Below are 19,782 nucleotides of genomic sequence, written 5' to 3'. Positions count from 1 at the left end.
CACCTGCTAATTCCCTCCTGCCTGAAATTCTGTCTGGGATTTGCAACAGCAAGAGCTGTTCTTTCACTAGGTGAAACCCCACACTGGAATCCTCTCTAATCTAATTGCCTCAGTAAGGTTGGAACAAGGGGCTCACCCCTTGGATAATCTGCCAGTGTTACTCTTTTGAAGAGGATGGATGTCCCAGAAAACTCCCTAAGGATAAAGCATGAGGAGCATATACATCCTCTAAGATGAGCAGGAGGAGGAGATGCAGCTGCCAGAAGGAGTGGGAGATCCTGCCAGCTGGACTTTGCACTCTGAAGGAGGAGAAACTGAGCTACATTAATGAGCAGTGGAAATAAATCCCACCCAAGCCCCCACAGCCTTATTATTCTCCGTAAATTCTCCCTTTGGCCCCTGAAGGCTGCCCTTTTAAAGGAATAGTTTTATCCACTTGGGGTTGGAGCTTGGACAGTCTGAGGATGAGGCAACTTTCACTGCAAACCTCTTTTGAGTACACACCAGGCTCTGGGTGTCAGGTTTAGACCTCTGGGTGGGTGGAGGTAGCCCAGTCCCAGCTGTCCCATAGGATTAGGCGAAACCCCACCATAAAACCAGGCAGGAGCTACCAAGATTCCCACAGTGGGAGTGGGCATTGCACACACAGCCTCAGATACAAAAGTGAGGATCAGCTTGGGATAGAACTGCTTAGAAAGATGCCTCAAGGTACTTCAATGTGACCACAACTGGAACACTTCAGGCTAAATAGCCTTTGGGAGCTCATCAGAGACAAGAGGTGCTTTATTACCCACCCACACATGTTTAAGACCTCCCCACCATATCCCTCCCATGTGTGCACCAACCTTTACTTCCCTATCAGGACAAGCTCTGACTTATCTTCCCCACCACAATGCCTTCTTTCCCAGCCCATTCCCCTCCCTATGTGCTCAGGTGTGTGGGGCCTCTGATCCCCTCTCCAAGCACTCCTTTCTCCTCTGAGCATCCCTCCTTTCTCCTGATCCCTGTCCCAGGCCAGGGGTCTCCCTGCCCAGCAAAGCCCATGGGACCACAGTGCATCCAACATAAGCTGCCCCAAGAGCCAGAGGAGCTCATTAATCACCTTTTTCTTTTATTTCAAGCACTGTACAGAATGTACATAGACAAAACCCACCCCCAGGTGCTCCCAGCGCCCCTCTGCCCTGCCTCAACCCCTGCCATGACCCAGCACCCACCACTGCAGGGGGGAGGCCAAAATAAGTTACACTCACCCACCCCCGTGCTCCTGGCACCAGGACAGGGTGGCATCAGCCCTTTGGTGCAAGGCCTGCCCCTGCCCGTGTCACCCAGAGTGCCCTGCACCAGGGTAAGTGTTCACTTCCAAAGCCACAGCATTGGGCCCTGCCTGTTCCCAGCACCACCAGCTCCAGACCCCATCCCCAGCTCCCAGGGCTCAGCAGAGCATGTCAGCCCCTGTGGGCAGTGGGGAGCACCTGCAGGGAAAGGATGAGGTTGGACTACCAGGTTGCTGTTCTGCCCCAAAGAAGCAGGAGCAAAGGCACCAGGCTCAGCTCAGCCCAGTAGGTATCTGGAGATAATTCCAAGGGGGGATGGAAGCAGTGAGCCCCCAGTGCTGCCTGCTCCTGTTCCCCTGAGGATCCCCAGGAGAGCCATTCCAGGCAGTGCTCATTCAGCCATCTTGGCTGCCAGGTGGTAGACAGTCTGCTTGTCCAGGTAGCGGCAGAAGAGCAAGACAAGGTTGCTGGGCAAGAAGAGAGGCTCTGCCAGCGAGGCCGCAGGCAGGCGTGACAGCTCCTGGGATATCAGGTACACCGTGTCTGTCCTGTGGGCAGCAGCACAGGGGGTGAGCACCCCACGAGCAGTGATAAACCCTCCCCCAGCTCACACAGCCCCTCACCATGCCTCGAAGTCCCCTCTGCACGGCTTCAGCGGCGCATGCGAGGACAGCAGCCTCTCTCCATGGCTCAGCAGGGAATAGAGCAAGGAGATGCCAAACTGCAGGAAAGCAGCAGGAGTGTCACAGCCAGCAGCAGTGGCACCCCAGGGACACAATGAGGCTCAGGGCCACATACCTGGTTCTTCAAGGCCATGGTGAGGGGGAGCTCCGAAGACTCAGGTATAGACCAGGTGAGTGCCTGCAGGACCTCGATGAGTTTGCTGAAGGTCATCTCACCCACCACCTCATTCAACGGGCTGTAGAGCAGGGAGAGAGACTGGGCAGGGCAGAGGGGAGAGCAAGAATCTGAGATCCTTTGACCTGTTACACATTCCCATCCCAGCACTTGGAGGGGAGGGTCACTGTCACCAGGACTGCTGGTGGCTGACTCCTGGTGGCCTTCTCCTCCCCATGGGTAGGAAGAGGCTCCTGTCTCATGTTAACCTCACAAGACAGGCCCCCCTCATTGCCTAGGCTGCCACCCCCAGCAAGAACAGAGGAGGAAGGAGACAGCCCAGGTCATCCCTGCCCTGGCTGGAGGTGCTTGCCTCATCCAGCGTGTCCTTCTTCATGAGGAAGGGCAGGTGGTAGGTGATTGTCAGCAGGATCTTCTCCCTTTGCTCTCCAGTGAAGAGGGGCAGCAGCCGGGCCAGAAGCTTCTTGCCCTTCCGCACACACAGCACTTGCAGGAATTCATCTTCTGCCTCCCTAGGAACAAAGGCTCCATTGGCACAAATCTCAAGGGACCTGGAGCATCTCTGTCCATCCAAAAGGACCAGCATCAGCTCCACTGGAGGACAAGATTCACAGGCAGGGTCAGCACAGGCTGCAGTGATACATGGAAGGAAGGGCTCAATCCTCCTGTGACCCAGACCTGCTCATCAGTGACCATCTCAGATCCACAAGGATCCACAAGGACATGCTGCCTGCTCCCTTTCCCACGACACAGACTCACTCTTCACTGCTGCAAGCCCTGATTTTTAAGGCTTGGTAGATACTCTCCACTTTTTGGCTCTTCTGCTCCTGTCTCTGGGACTGTTGCTCCCCCAGGGACATTTTCTGTTGCAACTCCTCTACTTCCAGCAGCTGCAGGAAGAGCTGGAGAAATGACACAGGATAAGGAGGAAGCTTGGACATCTTCTACTAACTGACTATCCAGGACCCTGCCTAGGGTAGACATCCCCTTAGAGAAATCCCTGGATGAAAACAGAAAACCTGGACCATCCTGCCCTTCCCCAAATCCCCACTCACTCACCTTCTCAATCCTGTGCAGCGCCCGCAGCCGGTGGGTCCCTGCAGCCTATGGGAGGGTAGAAAAGAAGGCAGAAAGGTTACAGCCATCCCCAGACACTGCCACCAGCACTGGGCCAGCTGCTCTCTGGGGATCAGAGGGATACAGAGCAGTCCCATGGGGAAACCACAGCCAGAGCCCAGTCTCACCCCTTGGCCAGGCACAAGCTGCCACTGCTGAGGTGGTACCTCCTCCAGCTGTGGGCCCCATCCTACTGCTCAGGGCAGCTCCTAAAGCAGCACTCCTGGCAATTCAGGGTCCCAAGCAGCCCAGCCTCCCTTCACCTACCTTCTCCTCTACGAGGGCGTGGTGCACAGCATCAATGGCTCGGCGAGGGCTGTAGCAGGTGGACACCGTGACCTGGCCCAGCGACCCAGCGATGCGCACCACTGCGGAAGAATGGGAACATGGTGACACCACATCCCAGAACTCCTCGCCCAGCCCCCCAACACCTGCCCCAGCCCTTCACCAGAGTCATAGGTCTCCACTTTTTGGATGAACGGCGTGACCAGCTTGGGGGGCTTGTTGCGCCTGCCCAGCAGCTCCTCCTCCGCCTGTTTGCGCTCCAGCCGCTGGTAGTAGGTCTGTAACAACAGGAAAAGCCAGGAGTCCCCTCCACCAGTCCTGAAGGGTTTCTCCAGCTCTCAAAGCCCCACCCTGAGGGGAACAAGCTGCAGGTGCTGCCAGCAGGAGCTCACCTGGTAGTAGTAGTCATCATCAATATTCTCACTCTGCAGCTGCATCATCTGCACCTTGATGACCCAGTCCTTCTCCTTGGAAGTCATCAGCCCAGCATAGGGGTCCACTTTACGAGACCACAGCTTCTTGGGGGAGACACTGGCACAGGAGAAGACCTCAGCCCACTGTGACCACCCAGAGCCCCCCTGCCCTGCACCCAAAAGACCCCCATACCTCTGCCTGCCCTGCCGCTGCATCAGGATGCGTTGGTGCTGGGGGTGAAGCTGGGTCATGTGGCCGGGTGTGCTGCAGGAGACACCAGACAGGGGTCAAGGGGAGTTTTGGGACACCTCCAGAGTGAGGTGACCCCCAGCTGCTTTGTAGGGCCCCTCCAGTCCCACTCCAACATCCCACTCCAGCTACCTGAAGTTCAGCTGGCCCGTGGCTGAGGGGCTGAAGAAGACAGCAGGGTCCAAAGGAGAGGACATGGGCCTGAAGTGCACGTCCAGGGGCCGCGGTGGGCTGCCCACGGTGGGGGACCCAGGCTGGAAAGGGGTCGGAGGCACATACCCGGCTGTCTGAGAGGGAGAGAGGAGATCAAGAGTCTGAGCCTTCCCCTCTGAACATCCCAGAGGGGTCAGCCAGCTCTGTGCTGGCTTCTGGCTCCGATTCCTCTGGCAAAGTGCTACCTGCAGACACTGCCACTCTCCCCATCCCCTGCCACTCCACAGCCACCTGAGTGGGGCCATGGCAGTGGCTCAAAGCCCACCACATTACCTGGTTGGGAGTGAAGACCGGAGGGGTTCTGCAAGCTGGTGGGAAGGGTTGAGGAGAGCACGGGGAGCGAGGAGATATCAGGGGTGCCTGGTGCAGAGCAAGACACAGGAGGTGTCACTCAGACAAGCCTGTACCTCCAGGGAAGGGAGGCAGAGAAAGAAGGGATGCAAGAGTAGCCCCAAACCTGTTACCTGCTGGAGAAAGCACTGGGAGAAAGGCTTGGGGGACATCAGTCTTAAGTCAGGGCACTTGAGCCGGGAAGAGCCCCCATAACCCCTCTGCACAGGAGAACCAAGGAAGTCAAGAGTCATGTTGGCAGATGGTGGAGGTCTCTCCAGAACCTGGAGAATGGCTTTATCCTGTGGGGAGGAGTCAGCAGCAGGTGGGAACAAGGCACAGCTGGGAAAAGTTTAGCTGCCTCAGCAATAGTCAGCTCACTAAAACCTTTGGTCACTGCTCAACCAAGGCCAGCTGGGCTCCCACACTGGTAGTGTGGAGCAGCTGGAGACCTATGGGAACACCCAGCATGGGGGTTCCCCCAAACTCAACAACTTTGCCTTCAAACCCAGGCTCTGCTTTGAGTGGGCACTCACAGCCTTGGCACCCAAGACACATCTGGGCACCCCCAGAGCCATTTGGAGATGCCCAGGTGTCCCAAATTCCCTGTGTGACCCTTGTTCCAGAGTCATGGGGAGCCCTTAGCCACTCCCTGAAGGGCTGGCTGGAGGTACCCACCTCCAGCATGAGTTGGCGTGAGACACTGCCAGGACAGGAGCCCCATGCCGTGGGATCCATTGCCAGCTGCAAAACAGGGAGATGTTGGCATGAGGCAAGTGAACAGGAGGAGAGAGTAGGGCACACCACAGGAGCCACTCTGCCTCATCACCAGATGGGTGGGGACATTTTTACCATGTCCTCCTTGCCAAACTCTTCCCAGCAAGTCCCAGTCCCGCTGTCCAGCACTGCTGAGTCCTGGCTCTGCAAGGAAGGGGGAGTTAAAGGTCTGCCTCCCTGCCCCAGTGCCCTCTGTGGGGCAGGACCCAAAGGTGTGGGGACGGAGAGGGGAGCAGCAGGACCGCCCATCCTCTCACACATCACCTCCAGCGTGGGTTTGCTCCGCACAGCTCTCATCACTGCTGGGTCTCCCAGTTCACTGGGCTCCTCAGAGCACTCTTGATCTTCCTCCTGTTCCTCAGTCCCCAGCTCCTCTACCTCTTCCTCCAACTGAGAGTTAACCTGCTCCATCTCTGGCTCCATCCCACCTTCCTCCTCGGCCAACTCCTCAGCTGCTCTTCCAGTTGCCTCTACCAGTGCTTTGGCTGCCTCAGGGCTTATCTCCGGTACCACCAGGAGTTTTGGCACATCCTCCTCTGTGGAGTCTCGGTCTTAGAGGGGGGAAGCAGTGCACAACAAGGTGGGTGAATGCCTAGGCAGTACCCACCAGGGTGTCTGCTCCCCCCAAGGGCTGGCAGGTCTCTCCAACACCAGGACTCCCCTGAGGTCTTACCTAACCCAAAAGTCATCTCGTTGTACAGGTCGAGCTCCTCATCCTCCTCAGCCATCTCTTCCAGCAGAAGTGCATCCTCCACCAGCAGAAAATCCTCGATAATCTGGATTTGGAAGCAGCAGATTCCTTGCTAAGGGAGAGATAACCCTAACATGTTCCCAAAGTGGGGGAGCACCCAACCTCCCTCTCACTCTACTGGTGGTGCCAGGCAACCCACAGGGCTTACAGCTCGAAAAGGGAAAAGCAGGAGCCAGGGGCACTGCCAGCGAGGACAGGACCCGCAGCTCAGCCCACGGACGCTGCCGGCACCTGCGAACGCCGGCACGGAACGGCACCAGTGCGGCTGGGCTGAGACACCTTTCGGCTTCAGAGCGAACCCGCTACGAGGGCACGGGAGCGCAAGGCAGGGAAGAGCATCCCACCAGCACCTCCAGGGCAGAGTCTGCTCCGAGACCGACCGCGCCGGGGAGCGCCAGTCCCGGAGAACGAGCGGGACGCCGTGAGGAGGCGGCGGGCAGAGGGTAGCGGAGCAGGGCAGGCACTCACAATGCGCTCGCCGCCCTCCGCCATCCCGCGGCGCCGCCTCCTCCCGCTCACCCACCCTCCGTCCGTCCCGGGTCCCTCTAGGGGACCACAAGGCCCCGCCGCCCTTTTTATGGGCCGCCCCCGCCGCCCCGGCATGCGCCTGCCGTACAGCATGGCGGCCCCCAGCTGCGCCCTGCGCCTGCGCACTGGCCCGGCCGTGCCCCCTGGGGCGGGGGGAGCGCTGGGGATGGAGAGGGACAGTGACCGTGACCCCACCCGCGGCTCTCGGAGCACAGAGCACCCCTGCCCGCCTTTCCCCGCTGCTGCCGTCACTCCTTGACTGCTGTTCTCACAGCTGAAATCCTTCTCAGGAGTTATGGAAACTGGTGGGATGTGGTCTGTCGGGATTGAATTTCTAGTAGGTAACGCCGAGCACAGATGTCAACACTAACACTATATATTTCTGCATCCCACAAAGCATAGTGGGTTGCCCTTATTCCCCTAAATTGCCCCCCTGAATACCAGGAGCACCGTGGTCATATCACCCGCTCTCAAATAATTCTTCCAACATTCTGCTAATAGAAGCAGAAGTGTCCCAAAAGTGGAAGATTTGGCTACTCTAACCAAATCATTGTGGCTTTTAATAAACGTCATGTGGAAGAGTTGTGCTTCTCTTTACTGGGAAATTCTGACAGGTGGTGTGGGTAACAGTAGAGTCATTGCCAGGGATTCACATCCCAAAGGGCCCATGGAAAGGACCCATATCCTGCCATCCTCTCCCTGAGATGAGGGGAGTGGGCAGCAGATTCACCTGTGGGGCACTGGGGTGGTGACTCCTGCTGTGGTGACCTAATAACAACTCTGCCACCCATGGAGCACTCAGGGATTATTTTTGCTGGAGCCCTGAGATCCCTGATAAGGCTCTGGCCACAGCTGCATCTGTTTATCCCACACTGAGAAAAACATGGAGTGTTCTCAGCCGCATGGCTGGCACTTCTCACTGAGTAAACCAGCAAACCCAGCTGGAGCTGAGCCAATGGGAACTGATAACAAGTGTTTTCAAGGTTTTCTCTTGCTTGGCCTCTCCTGATTTACCTGCTGCCTTTGGACTGTTCTCAATACATGCTTTGTTAATTTAATTTGTGTTTTAATTAATTGCATTAAGAGGTGCATTAAAAGAGCAGGTCCTAAAGGAACTTAGTGTTATATTTTCCTTCTAAGCAGCACTACTGGGACACTCAATGGCATTCCTAGCCTCGATGGGCTTTGGTGCTCAGAGTTCTTCTGGAGGAGGCACCAGAAACCTGTTTTCTTTGGTGTTAGAATTCTCATGTTTTATGTCAGGGAGTCTCTGCTGTGCTTGAACAACAGTCAATTTCTCACCCTGCAGATGCTGGAATGAGACATTCCACACAGGTTTTGAAAGAGGTTTAAAAAGGCAGGTGGATGGCTTGCTCCCCCATAGGCTGTTGGTGTAATACCGGCCCTGGATGCAGAATCTTCTGCAAGAGGTGACTATTACCCCCTTTTAAGTTGGTAAAGCTCTCTGTGACCATCAAGTCAAATCATTCCTCCAGCACTTCCAAGGCCACCACTAACCCATGTCCCCAAGTGCCACATCCACAGGGCTTTTAAATCCCTTTAGGGATGAGGACTCCACCACTACCCTGGCAGCCTGTAGCAAGGCTGTACAGCCCTTTCAGAGAATAACCTTTCTCACACATCCTATCTAAACCTTTCTTGGTGCTACTTGAAGCTGTTTCCTCTTGTCCTCTCCTTTGTTCCCCAGAGCTCAACCCCAGCTGGCTGCCCCCTTCTGTCAGGGAGTTGTAGAGAAAGAAGGTCCCCCCGAGCCTCCTTTTCTCCAGGCTGAGCCCCCCCAGATCCCTCAGCTGCTCCTGGTGCTCCAGCCCCTTCCCCAGCTCTGCTCCCTTCCCTGGACACGCTCCACGTCCTTCTAGTGAAAGGCGCAGAACTGACCCCAGGATTTGGGGTGTGGCAAAGCACAGGGGACGGGCGCTGCCCTGGGCGTGTGGCCATACCGGGACTGGTCCGGACCAGGTGCCACTGCCCACCCGGGCTCCCGTCCAGCCGCTGTTGCCCGACGCCGCGGGGTCTGTGTCCGGGTCTCTCCCCACACCCAGCGCGGAACTGAAAGCGAAAGCGCTTCCCTGCTGGCTCGCACAACCCCGGCGCTCCCGTTCTGCCTGGAAACTGATGACGCGAGGCCGCTCCGCGCCACGATTGGCCAGGATTCCGAAGGGTATAAAAGGCGGCGGGTGGGCGGGGATGGGGCATTCCGGGAAACGGCGGGACGGCGATGGCGCGGGGTGCCCTGGCGCTCGGCGTGCTGGCGCTGCTGGCGCTGCTCGGCCTGGGGGCGGCCGCTGGTGAGTGCTGACGGGGCTGAGGGGCTGCGGGGTCCCGCCGGCTCCGGGTTACTGTTGCGGGTGGGTGGGCGAGTGTTGGCATGGAGGCGATGCCCACCGCAGTCCCGCTTCTCACTCGCTCTCGCCCCTCTTTTCAGAGTCGCCGAAGGTGGAAGTCTACGCCCGTTCACGCGCCGAGGAGGGAAAGGAGAACATCCTCCACTGCTTTGTCACCGGTTTTCACCCACCCAAGATTGACATCAAACTCCTGAAGAACGGGGATCCAATTCCCGGCGTCAAGTACGGGGACTTGTCCTTCAACGAGAAGTGGCAGTTCCAGCGCCTGGTCTATGTGCCCTTCACCCCCACAAGGGGTGACACCTTCTCTTGCGAGGTGGCGCATTCCACCATGCCGAAGTCACGCAATTACCTCTGGGGTATGTTGTGCCTTCCCTCCTGCATGCTGTAGCTCCTTGCTTTAGATTCATGCTGTCTGTGTTCCTTTTCCTGGGAAGCAGGGTGTTATAACGGAGTGGGGTTTGAAGGTTAGAGATAGAAAGCTGATTTGGTTTTAACTGAAAAGGCTGTTACGCGTACCTGTGAAGGATTCAGGGAGGACACGCGTTGCTGTTAATCCACAGGGATTTGGTGATGCCATGTCACTCATCTCTGCCTTGGTGAACTTAACTAGAAGGTGATGGGTCGTACAGTGAATTTTTGCTTTATATTGTATGAATATAAAGAAGGGCGCAGTGGTCAGGGCTGATGGTGTTGGCCTTGCCTCAGGTACAGCTGAAGGCAACTCTGGTTACCACACTGGGGCTGTTTCCAGGGAGAACCTTGTGGGGACAGGGAAGAGGGGGTGCCATTAGCCCCCAAGTCTAACACTCTGTGCTTCTTTCCTGCAGAACCAGACTTCTGAGCTGCGTCTGGGGTAATCCACGGTGAGTTATTCCCATGCTGTGTGCTATGCTGGTAGGGGAAACACAGACCCATTTCTGTAGGGAGGGGGGTTTGAAAAGCTGAGGAACAGAAGGAACCACACACAAAAAGTAGATCGTATTTGGGACACAAAAAAAACCTCTTCCCACACTCTTTCTGACTATTTTGGTCTGGTTTTGGCCATGCCGTGCCTACAAGAGTCCTTTGCTCCAAAAAAAGGAGAACTTTTGAGAAAATATTGTGGCAGGTCCCCTAGAGCTCCCTCAGGCCCTGAAGTTCTGTTTCCTGTCAGGGGAGGAGCAGGAAGTCACTGTACCCGAGATCCCTGTGCCTCAGGGCGGGTGGCAGGCTGGTTAACCCTGTGGCAGGGCAGCGCTCTGTGGAATTCATGAGGCACAAACCAGAAACACTTCTGGGTTTATTCACTGGTGTCTCAATCTGAGGGCTCCAAGTTCTTCAAACTATCTGTGTATAACTGATCTGGATGTAGCAATGGGGAAATTCTAGTTTAACACTTGATCAGGTAAAGAAAGTGAGTATGTGGCTCAGCTGATGTAACCCTGGTTGAAACAGCCTAGTGCCCTCTTAGAGGCTGGATATGATTAACTGTTCCTGGGACAAGCCTTGACAGGACCCTTATATGAAATGCCCCAGTTCCTGCAGAGCAAGAGAAGGTTGTATACAGTCACTCTCTGGTTTGTCACTCACCTTTGGGCAGTGGGGGTGTGAGCCTGGCCCCAAGGCAGGGTCTGCAGTGTGCTGTGCTCACACAGCACCATGGCTTCAGTTGGTGGGACATTGGTGAGGGATGCCGAGTCTGGCTGGAGGTGGGACGTGGGTGATTTCACTGTGGTCTGGGGGACAAGGATTTACTGAGCTGGCATGGAAGGAGTTGAGAGCAGGACAAACTCCTCCCTGGGGTGCAGAATAAGGATCTTCTTGACTTGTTGAACTCTGAACTCCACCAAGGAGGGGACAGAAAAGTTTCTGCAGGATTTTTACCTGAATCTCACTGGAAGGTGGTTCTGCAGGGATGCTGCAGTCAGACTTCTCTGAGGAAACTGGTTTTTAGTCCTAAAATAATTGCAGTTGAAGGTGTCGCTAGAATGACTAACGTCAATCTACTCTCTCCATGCAGATCTGGGACATTCTTCTTGCAAGTCAAAGTCTTCTCAAGCTTCTGTCCATTGTTCATCATAGCCACAAGGCTGATCAACGTCCTTTCAGAAATTCACTAATAAGCCTTGTTAATGATATCACTTAGCCACAGCATCAAGGGAGCTCTGCAGGTTTTTTGAGCATGTTGCTAAAAATACCCCCATTACAGCTTAAAAAACAATGGTAACTCTTCACTGCTCAAAATTTTGCAGGATTTTTATCCATTAATAAACTGTTAGTCCTTAAAATGTTTCTTCAGAGTCATTTGACAAGCTGATTTCACAGGCTCTGATGGTCACTGGCTTGTGGGTGGATATGTAGCCTTGGTGGTATGATGGGCAATTGTGCTGTTTTTATCCCACTGAGAAGATGCAAGAGCACTTTTCCATCAAGAGAGAATTAAAGATTTTTTTTTGCTGATGTGGTATCTGCCTGGCTGGAGGCTCCTGTGTGGCTCTGAAGGGGAGGTACAAAGTTTAAAAAGGGATGAAGAACCTTGGGGATGCAGGGTGGGACACAGAAGGAGCCATGGAGGGGACTGGCTCACTATAATGGGGAGAACTCTGGCGGATGCACCTTGGAGTGTGCGGTGTAGAGCTGAGCCTGGGGGAAGCAGATGTGTGTTGCTGAATTTCAGTTCTGGTTTTCTCTGTGCTTGAGCCCATAAAGAAGTGCAGTTCAGGCCAGTCTTCTGTTGTACTGTGGGGGATTGATGACACCACCCAAAACCAATGCTGCTGCCATCAACTCATTTTTATTTCATGAAGAAATCAGAATGATTGCTTGAGGAATATTGTATCCAAATGGATTTAAGCAGGATCACGTGTATGGGATCAAGGGTTCCTGGTGACTCAGGTCATCCCATGTCTCTTCTTGGGTATATTAAGATTTGCTGTTATGGTGTCTCAGAACATACACAAGATTTTTGATGGATATTGTCTTGTTCCATGGCTATTTTCATTATAACCAATCTGTTTTTGTTAGAGATTTGGAAAATCCAGGCTGTTGCAGTTCTAACACCCACATGGTAGGTTGCTGAGGGGTAGGGCCCGTTACAGGGATCCCTTTGGGCTCATCAGAGAGGTGTTAAAGGCAGGACAGGCGGGGCTGTCATGGCTGGGCAGTTGTGCACAGTGCTCATCTCTCAGCATGGGACAGCAGGACACAGCTCAGCCTGCAGCACCAGATGTGCTCTGATAACCAGGCAGCCCCAGCAGCACTCCGTGTGTGAGAGAAGATGGCCTGGGAGAGGGGAAAAGATTTCAGCTTCTCTCCCAGAGACCCCCGTGGAGCAGCACAAGGTGCTGTGTGAGCTCAAGGAGCTGTGGAACATGCCCTGGCCTCCTCCCATGGATCATGAAGGGGCCACCAAAGTGCTTTCTGCCACCTCAGCTTCACCTTTCCTATCATCAAGAGCACCAGAATAATTGCTGGGTAACCACTCTGCCAAGAGATCTGTATCCTAATTAGGACAGGAGTGCAGTAAACTGCAGAAACTGAAGATTCAATGTGGAGGCAATGTGAAGTGACCCTGTCTCCAAAGGACACATCATCATCTTCCCACACCGGGGAGACATGCCCTGCTTGCCTCTGTGGGATTTCTCTGTTCTTAAGAAACATTTTGATGGTTTACTCAAAAATCCCCTGTCTGTGGGAGAATAACACATGCTCATGCCAGAGGCTGATTTCATTTAACTGCTGGATTTCAGGACTATGTCCAGAAATACCTTCTCTGTTTTATCCAGCATCTTTGGGGTTCTGAGGTACTCGGGATGTTGCTCTGTTGCTGCTGCTGGCAACAGTTCCCCGGGGATGGGGTATCCTGAGGGATATCTTGGGAAGCTTCAAGCATGAAACAAGCCTCATTTGTGATTTATGAAATAAAAGCAATTTTTCTGCAGGCAATTTCCAGAATCAGCAAAATGCATTGGTTTTTCTGAGAAAAGCTTCTAGGAGAGGAAGGTTCGAGTCCAACTCCTAACTCTGCACGGGACACCCCAAAACCCCACCCTGTGTCTCAGAGTGTTGTCCAAGTGCCCTTCGAGCTCTGTCAGGCTTGGGGCTGCCCTGGGGAGTTGTTCCAGTTGCACACTGTGGGGGGAAGAACCTTTCGCTAACATGCCGCTTAAAGTTCTCTGACACAGCTCCGCCGGGTTTTCCCAGCACCGCTTTCCCTCAGGCTGCCTCCTTCCAGCCCCTCAGGGCGGTTCCCGCCTCCTTCCAGCCCCTCAGGGCGGTTCCCCTCAGGGCGGTTCCCCTCAGGGCGGTTCCCCTCAGGGCGGTTCCCGCCTCCTTCCAGCCCCTCAGGGCGGTTCCCGCTTCCCGCCAGCCCCTCAGGGCGGTTCCCCTCAGGGCGGTTCCCCTCAGGGCGGTTCCCGCTTCCCTCCAGCCCCTCAGGGCGGTTCCCCTCAGGGCGGTTCCCCTCAGGGCGGTTCCCGCCTCCTTCCAGCCCCTCAGGGCGGTTCCCCTCAGGGCGGTTCCCGCTTCCCTCCAGCCCCTCAGGGCGGTTCCCGCCTCCTTCCAGCCCCTCAGGGCGGCTCCCGCCTTCTTCCAGCCCCTCAGGGCGGTTCCCCTCAGGGCGGTTCCCGCCTCCTTCCAGCCCCTCAGGGCGGTTCCCCTCAGGGGCGTTCCCGCCTCCTTCCAGCCCCTCAGGGCGGTTCCCCTCAGGGCGGTTCCCGCTTCCCTCCAGCCCCTCAGGGCGGTTCCCGCCTCCTTCCAGCCCCTCAGGGCGGTTCCCGCCTCCTTCCAGCCCCTCAGGGCGGTTCCCCTCAGGGCGGTTCCCGCCTCCTTCCAGCCCCTCAGGGCGGTTCCCCTCAGGGCGGTTCCCGCTTCCCTCCAGCCCCTCAGGACCGTTCCCGCCCTCGGGTCCCCCGGGGCGGCTCTCGCCGCGATGTTCCGCGGACACCGCGCTTGGTTCTCGCAGAGTGTCAGCCCGGGCCCGCGGGGGCTGTGGGGTGAGGGGGCCAGACGACAGCGAAGTCCAGGGGAGCCCCGGGGCACAGAGCTGGCAGGAATCCGCGGGGGAATTGGCAGGGCCACAGCCCTGTCAGCGCTCAGGGCGAATTAGGAAGGGAGCACAGCCCCACCATTCCTCAGCAGGGCACAGCAGTGGGGACACAGCCCTGTCACCCTTTCGTGGGACTGAGACCCACACAACAGAGCAGAGCATGAGTTTGGCCAGTCCACGGTGCCCCCACACTGAGGAAAAGCCCTGAACAACCCTCAGGGGAGCAATGGGAGTCCCACAGCCATGGGGAGCTGTCACAGCTTCCACTTCAGGGCCCATCTCTGCGGCCTCGCAAGCAGCTGTCCCTGTCCCAGGTCACCCCTAGGTGGGAACCCCCTGGATGCCATCCTCACCTCCCTCCCTGTCCCCTGCAGCAGACGGTGGCGGGACCATCACCCACTGGCTGGATGCTGACTACCTCTTCAGCAGCGATGCTGCCCACCCTGACACCCGCAGGTGGGCAAAGGAGGCTTTAATGTATTTAGTGAAAAGTATTTCATAGATACTGACATCTTGTAACAGTCAAGGGTGTGTTTTTAAAGTCATGGTGTGGATCTACCAGGATCTTATTGCCCAGTGGGGTCAGGAAAACTCACACCCACATTAAGCTTTAGATAGATGTCATAGAGAAAAATCATCCATGTGTTGAGAAGGGCTTAACTGTGATTTAACTATTAACTTGGTTTCTTGCTGGCTGTGAATTATCGTCTGGAAAGTCAGCATCTAAAACAGAGGTGATAAAATTCCCAAGGAAGAAACCTAGTGCTAAAAAGCCAGTGTGAATTAATGGTAAAAGGAAGCACTGGGGTAAAAATGGATGGAAAAAGGCTGAAATGCTTAATTTAAAAAAATAGAGACTTATGGAACATTTGTACATATTTAAGGAAAGTCTTAAGGACCTTCCTCACTTCCTCAATATCAGTGAATATTTGTATTAATTCATTATTTAGTCATGTAAACATATGTATGAGAAAGGAAGCTGTGATGTTTCTTTTGGGCTTATCTAGGCTGAACTAAGTAGTTTCTTTTTGACACAACAATGCTTAAAACTGGCTTTGAATTTTGGAATCTTTCAACCACCTCCTCCAGCTAAGCGAGGGGAATTCCAGTAAACACAGAATACCAACTTCTGCAACAACATCCTGCCAGACCAGCCCTGGTCTGGAAAAATTCCCCCAGGGGAATTCTGGATAATTTATATATATATATATATATATATATATATATATATATATATATATATAGTCAATGTATATAGTTAGGTAGTTCCTTGTGAAAAAATGTAATCAATTATACACATCCTTAAACCCAACAAACAAGATTTAATTCCCCTCTAAGGAGGACAGTGAGGGCTGGAACACCCTCCATCTCCACTTCCTTGCTCAGCTGTGTGAGCAGGAACCAGTGTGGTGATGGGTAATTGTAGAAAAATCCTGTCTTTGCCCTCCCCAGAGTAGTTTCACCTCAAGAGCAGAGTGGGACTGTGTAATCCCTAAAAATGAATTTACCCTTGTCCCTCCTCCATGCTGCCCCTGGGAGGTGCTGGTAGCTGGGACTGTAACAGAACGTGACTGATAGAATCTCACAGGTAGAAAATCACAGAAAATTAGGTGCTTTTAGCAAAAAATCAGACCAGACAACACCCCTCTAAATGTTTTTGTTTTGGTTTGCATCCAGGTTCTCCTTTGGAAACCAGCTCTCTTTCTCTCTTCCAGCATACACGAGAGTCTCAGTTACTTGGAGGGCAGAGCCACGGTCTTCCACTCCTGTTACCTCTCAGCGTGTGCGAGCACCGGAGCTGGAGAGAGGTCCTCGGTGGTTCTGGGCCACTTCGTCCTGCCCCCTGCCTGCCTGCACGAAGGTCAGGCAAAAAAAAAATCCCCCATGAGTACAGCCTTGGTGCAAGCTAGAACTGACACTTACTTGTCTGCAGGGAGGGACTTTTCCTTCTTGCTTGGGAGTGGCTCTTCCTCCCAGAAGGCAGAGTATGATCCATCTATTATCACAGAATGGGCTTGACCTTGAACATTCCCAGGGATGGGGCAGCCACAGCTTCTCTGGGAAACCTGTGCCAGGCCCTGACCACCCTCACAGGGAGGAATTTCTTCCCAGTATCCCATCTAACCCTTCCCTCTGTCAGTTTGAAGCCTTTCGCCCTTGTCCTGTCACTCCAGGCACTTGTCCCCAGTCCCTCTCCAGCCCCTGGAGCCTCTTTTAGGCCCTGGAGTCTCCCTGGAGCCTTTTCTTCTTGAGGTGAACACCCCCAGCTCTCCCAGTCTGGCTCCAGAACAGAGGGGCTCCAGTCCTTGGAACATCTCCATGGCCTCCTCTGGACACTCTCCAGCAGCTCCATGTCCTTCTGCTGTTGGGAGGAGAGCTGGAGGAGCACTGCTGCTCCTGAGAGGGCCAGAGTCCTCCCCTCACCTGCTGCCCACACTGTGGAACGTGTCCAGGACGCATGGCCAGGTCATATCCATGAGCTTCTCATCCACCAAACATGCCCAAGTTCTCCTCTGGGCTGCTTTCAATCCATCCTTGCCCACCCTGAATTTGTGCTTGGGATTGCCCTGGCCCAGAGGCAGGACCTTGCATTTGGGCTTGTCCCCAGAGGCACCTACAGGGCATCACACTGGCAGCAACTGCCACAGTCCTGTTTTTTGGTGCTCTCACAGTCACTAATTTTGTTCTTCTTGTCAGAAATCAGAAGGAAAATTGGCCGGTTTATTTGGGAGAAGGCAGATGCCCTTGAAGAACAGGTAAGATGAAAAATTTGTACTGCACATGTATGTGCTGGAGGACGAGCTTGTGCTGAGCAGGGAGCTTTCACAGGAATTTAGGAGAAAAAATAGCATATATAATTTTTGGGAATAGGGGCAGGCAACTCAGGAAGCACTTAAAGACATCCTTAGGTCATGCAGAAAGAAGAAAATCAGAGAGGTGAAAGCTCAGTTAAAACTTAATCTGACCACCTCTGTAAAGAATAATACTTTTATAAATATTGTATTAATAAAAGGAGGGCCAAGGACAACCTCCATTCTTTATTGGTGTCCATCACCAAAGACTAGGAAAAGGCTGAGGTACTTAACACCTTCTTTGCCTCAGTCTTCAACACTAAGACTGGTTGGATCAGGACAAACAGCCCCCTGAGCTGGTAGACATGAGGAGCAGAATGGACCCCCAGAAATCCAGGAGCAGGCAGTCACTGACTTGCTGTGCCACTTAGATTCTCACAAGTCCATTGGCCTTGATGGGATCCAGGGTGATGAGGGAGCTGGAGGAAGAGCTTGCCAAGCCGCTGTCCATCCTCTGTGATAAGTCCTGGCTCACTGGGGAGGTCCCAGATGACAAGGTATTAATGTGACACCCATCCAAAAGAAGGGATGGAAGGAGGATCTAGGGAATTAACAGACCATTCAGTGTGACAGGTGGCAGGGAAGGTTATGGAGCAGATCACCTTGAGTGCCATCACATGGCACATCCAGGAAAAGGAAGGGATCAGACCCAGCCAGCATGCATTTAGGAGGGGAAGTCCTACCTGACCAATCTGATTTCCTTTCATGACAAGAGGACTCACCTGGATGAAGGAAAAGGCTGTGGATGTGCTTACCTGGACATCAGCAAAGCCTTTGACACCATTTCCCACAGCATCTCCTGGAAAACTGCAGCTCACAGCTTGGACAATTGGTGTCTGGTCACCAGGGTGTCCCCCAGGGATCAGTGTTGGGCCCAGTCCTATTCAGTATCTTTACTGAAGATCTGAATGAGGGGACTGAGTCCACCATGGGCAGATGCACAGGTGGCACACAGTTGAGTGGGAGTGTGGTTCTGCTGCAGGCTAGGAAGGCTCTGCTGAGGGACCCGGCCAGGCTGGATCAGTGGACCAGGGTCGACAAGGCCAAGGCCTGGGTCCTGCCACAATAACCCCTGCAGAGCCACAGACTCGGATGAGTGGCGGGAAAGCATTCCAGCAAGAAAGGTCCTGGGAGTGCTGATCAACAGCAGCTGAACATGAGCCTAGATGGCCAAGAATGCCAGTGGCACCTGGCCTGTGTGGCCAGCAGGACCAGGAAGTGATTTTTCCCCCCTGTACTGGGCACTGCTGAGGCCCCAACTCAAGTGCTGTGTCCAATTCTGGACCCAATTCAATTCAAGGACTTTTTGGTGCTGAAAAGGGCCAGAGAAGGAACTGAGCCAGGGAAGGGTCTGGAACACCAGGAGCAGCTGAGGGAGCTGGGGGGCTCAACCTGGAGAAAAGGAGGCTCAGAGGGGACTCTGCACAACTCCCTGACAGGAGGGTGGAGCTGGGTGGGGGTCAGGCACTGTTCCCAAGGCCCAAGGGACAGGATGAGAGGACGTTTCCTTAAGCTGTACAAGGAGAGGTTTACACATCAGGAAGAATTTCTTCCCAGAAGGGATGATTAGGCACTGGAATGGGCTGCCCAGAATGACTGGATGTGGCACTCGGTGCTCTGGTCTGGTTGGAAGGTGGTGATTGGTCATTAGCTGGACCTGATGGTCTTTTCCAACCTAATTGATTCTGATTCCTTGTGCTTGCTGTGCTGTGTGTCCCTCCCAGCATGACATCCTGGGGGGGACAGCACTGCAAGGATTGTCTCCCTTGACCAGACATATCTAGTCTCTCAGCAGCGTGCTGTTCCAGGGATTCCAATTGCCACAGGCTGAGCTCAGCCCTTTGGTGCGGTGTTCTCCTATCCCATGTCACTACCCACTCTCCTCTCAAAGCAACTTCCCAGCACTTTTGAAGCAGGAATGCCCTTAGATTTAAAATTTAACTCTGAATTAAAATAATGAGCCCTAAAAATTTATGACTCGGAGTGCATCCCAGGTGTTCTGCAGGTGACCCAGGGCACAACTGTAACTCATTCTTGTGCTGATATTCACAGCCCAAAGAAAATCCGACAGAAGAACCAGAATCAGCAAGAAACAGCTGTGAGGAAGAACCAGAGGAAGAAGTGCTAGACCTGGCTGAGAGGTATTTTCCTACCTTGAGTGGTGGGATTTGGATGCACCCCCGATTCCAAGCAAACCTAACACACAGGAACTAACACACAGATTTTTTTTCCCTCCTGATACAGCAGTGAAGATACAGACTCTGAAGCACCTGCCCAGGGAGAATTTCCATACCGTGCCCTCCAGGAATACCCAAAAAATAACATGGTGACAGGTAAATAAATACACCTGGAAAAGGCCACAGATGGAGCACATGGAGCAGGGACTCAGTGAGCCCATCTTCCCTCCACAGGCTATCCCTCTGCACAGGACATGAAGAAATATGAGGGGGAACTCCATGACTTTATCCCCGGCACCTCGGGCTATGCAGCGTACTGGGTTCAAAGCAAATTTAGCATTTACTGTGAGAAGACCAAAATGAAGAGGAAATGGTAATGAGGTAATGAACAGGTGGCTGGAGCAGCAAAATCTAAGAGCTACCAGATGATTTATATAAATTATCCGACTGCAGCTCAGAGCACTCAGTGTGTTATTCAAGTACTGGCTGCAGTTATAGTATTTGCTTCTTTAAATAACGACTTATACTAAATTTCACAAAAAACATAAATACAGACATTTCTC

At 53.9% G+C, this 19,782-nt stretch overlaps 3 protein-coding genes across 5 annotated transcripts; 2 read left to right on the top strand and 1 right to left on the bottom strand.

The window, feature by feature from the left end:
* Positions 1-1,091: 1,091 nt before the first annotated feature.
* Positions 1,092-6,980, bottom strand: PATL2 (PAT1 homolog 2). Of its 3 annotated transcripts, none has more exons than XM_030281616.4 (18): positions 6,736-6,980; positions 6,190-6,292; positions 5,781-6,067; positions 5,592-5,660; positions 5,418-5,483; positions 4,874-5,041; positions 4,683-4,769; positions 4,329-4,483; positions 4,140-4,211; positions 3,926-4,064; positions 3,697-3,811; positions 3,516-3,616; positions 3,192-3,236; positions 2,892-3,034; positions 2,485-2,644; positions 2,073-2,213; positions 1,898-1,995; positions 1,092-1,822 (listed from the first exon to the last, which is right to left on the bottom strand). In XM_030281616.4, the coding sequence occupies exons 1-18, from the start codon at positions 6,886-6,888 to the stop codon at positions 1,666-1,668; spliced, it is 2,259 nt and encodes a 752-aa protein (XP_030137476.4). In that variant the 5' UTR covers positions 6,889-6,980; the 3' UTR covers positions 1,092-1,665. The 3 variants fall into 3 exon arrangements, with proteins under 3 accessions (XP_030137476.4, XP_072790105.1, XP_072790106.1); XM_072934004.1 differs by having other exon boundaries at positions 5,781-6,052; XM_072934005.1 differs by having other exon boundaries at positions 6,499-6,813.
* Positions 6,981-9,007: 2,027 nt separating this feature from the next.
* Positions 9,008-11,610, top strand: B2M (beta-2-microglobulin). Its single transcript, NM_001245669.1, is given in 4 exon segments — positions 9,008-9,104; positions 9,242-9,520; positions 9,992-10,027; positions 11,164-11,610. Coding segments are annotated over 3 exon segments (363 nt in total). The 5' UTR covers positions 9,008-9,034; the 3' UTR covers positions 10,006-10,027; positions 11,164-11,610.
* A 2,215-nt stretch (positions 11,611-13,825) lies between these two features.
* TERB2 (telomere repeat binding bouquet formation protein 2) lies at positions 13,826-19,596 on the top strand. The gene is made up of 7 exons (XM_030281818.4): positions 13,826-14,137; positions 14,565-14,646; positions 15,906-16,051; positions 16,888-16,946; positions 19,095-19,183; positions 19,287-19,375; positions 19,454-19,596. Exons 1-7 carry the CDS (start codon positions 14,074-14,076, stop codon positions 19,594-19,596), a joined length of 672 nt encoding a protein of 223 aa, XP_030137678.4. The 5' UTR covers positions 13,826-14,073.
* Positions 19,597-19,782: the final 186 nt, after the last annotated feature.

The sequence above is a fragment of the Taeniopygia guttata genome, chromosome 10 (genome assembly GCF_048771995.1).
Source record: "Taeniopygia guttata chromosome 10, bTaeGut7.mat, whole genome shotgun sequence".
In the NCBI taxonomy this organism is placed as follows: domain Eukaryota; kingdom Metazoa; phylum Chordata; class Aves; order Passeriformes; family Estrildidae; genus Taeniopygia; species Taeniopygia guttata.
The sequence above is the reverse complement of the archived record's forward strand: the minus strand, read 5'-3'. Positions and strand labels throughout refer to the sequence as shown.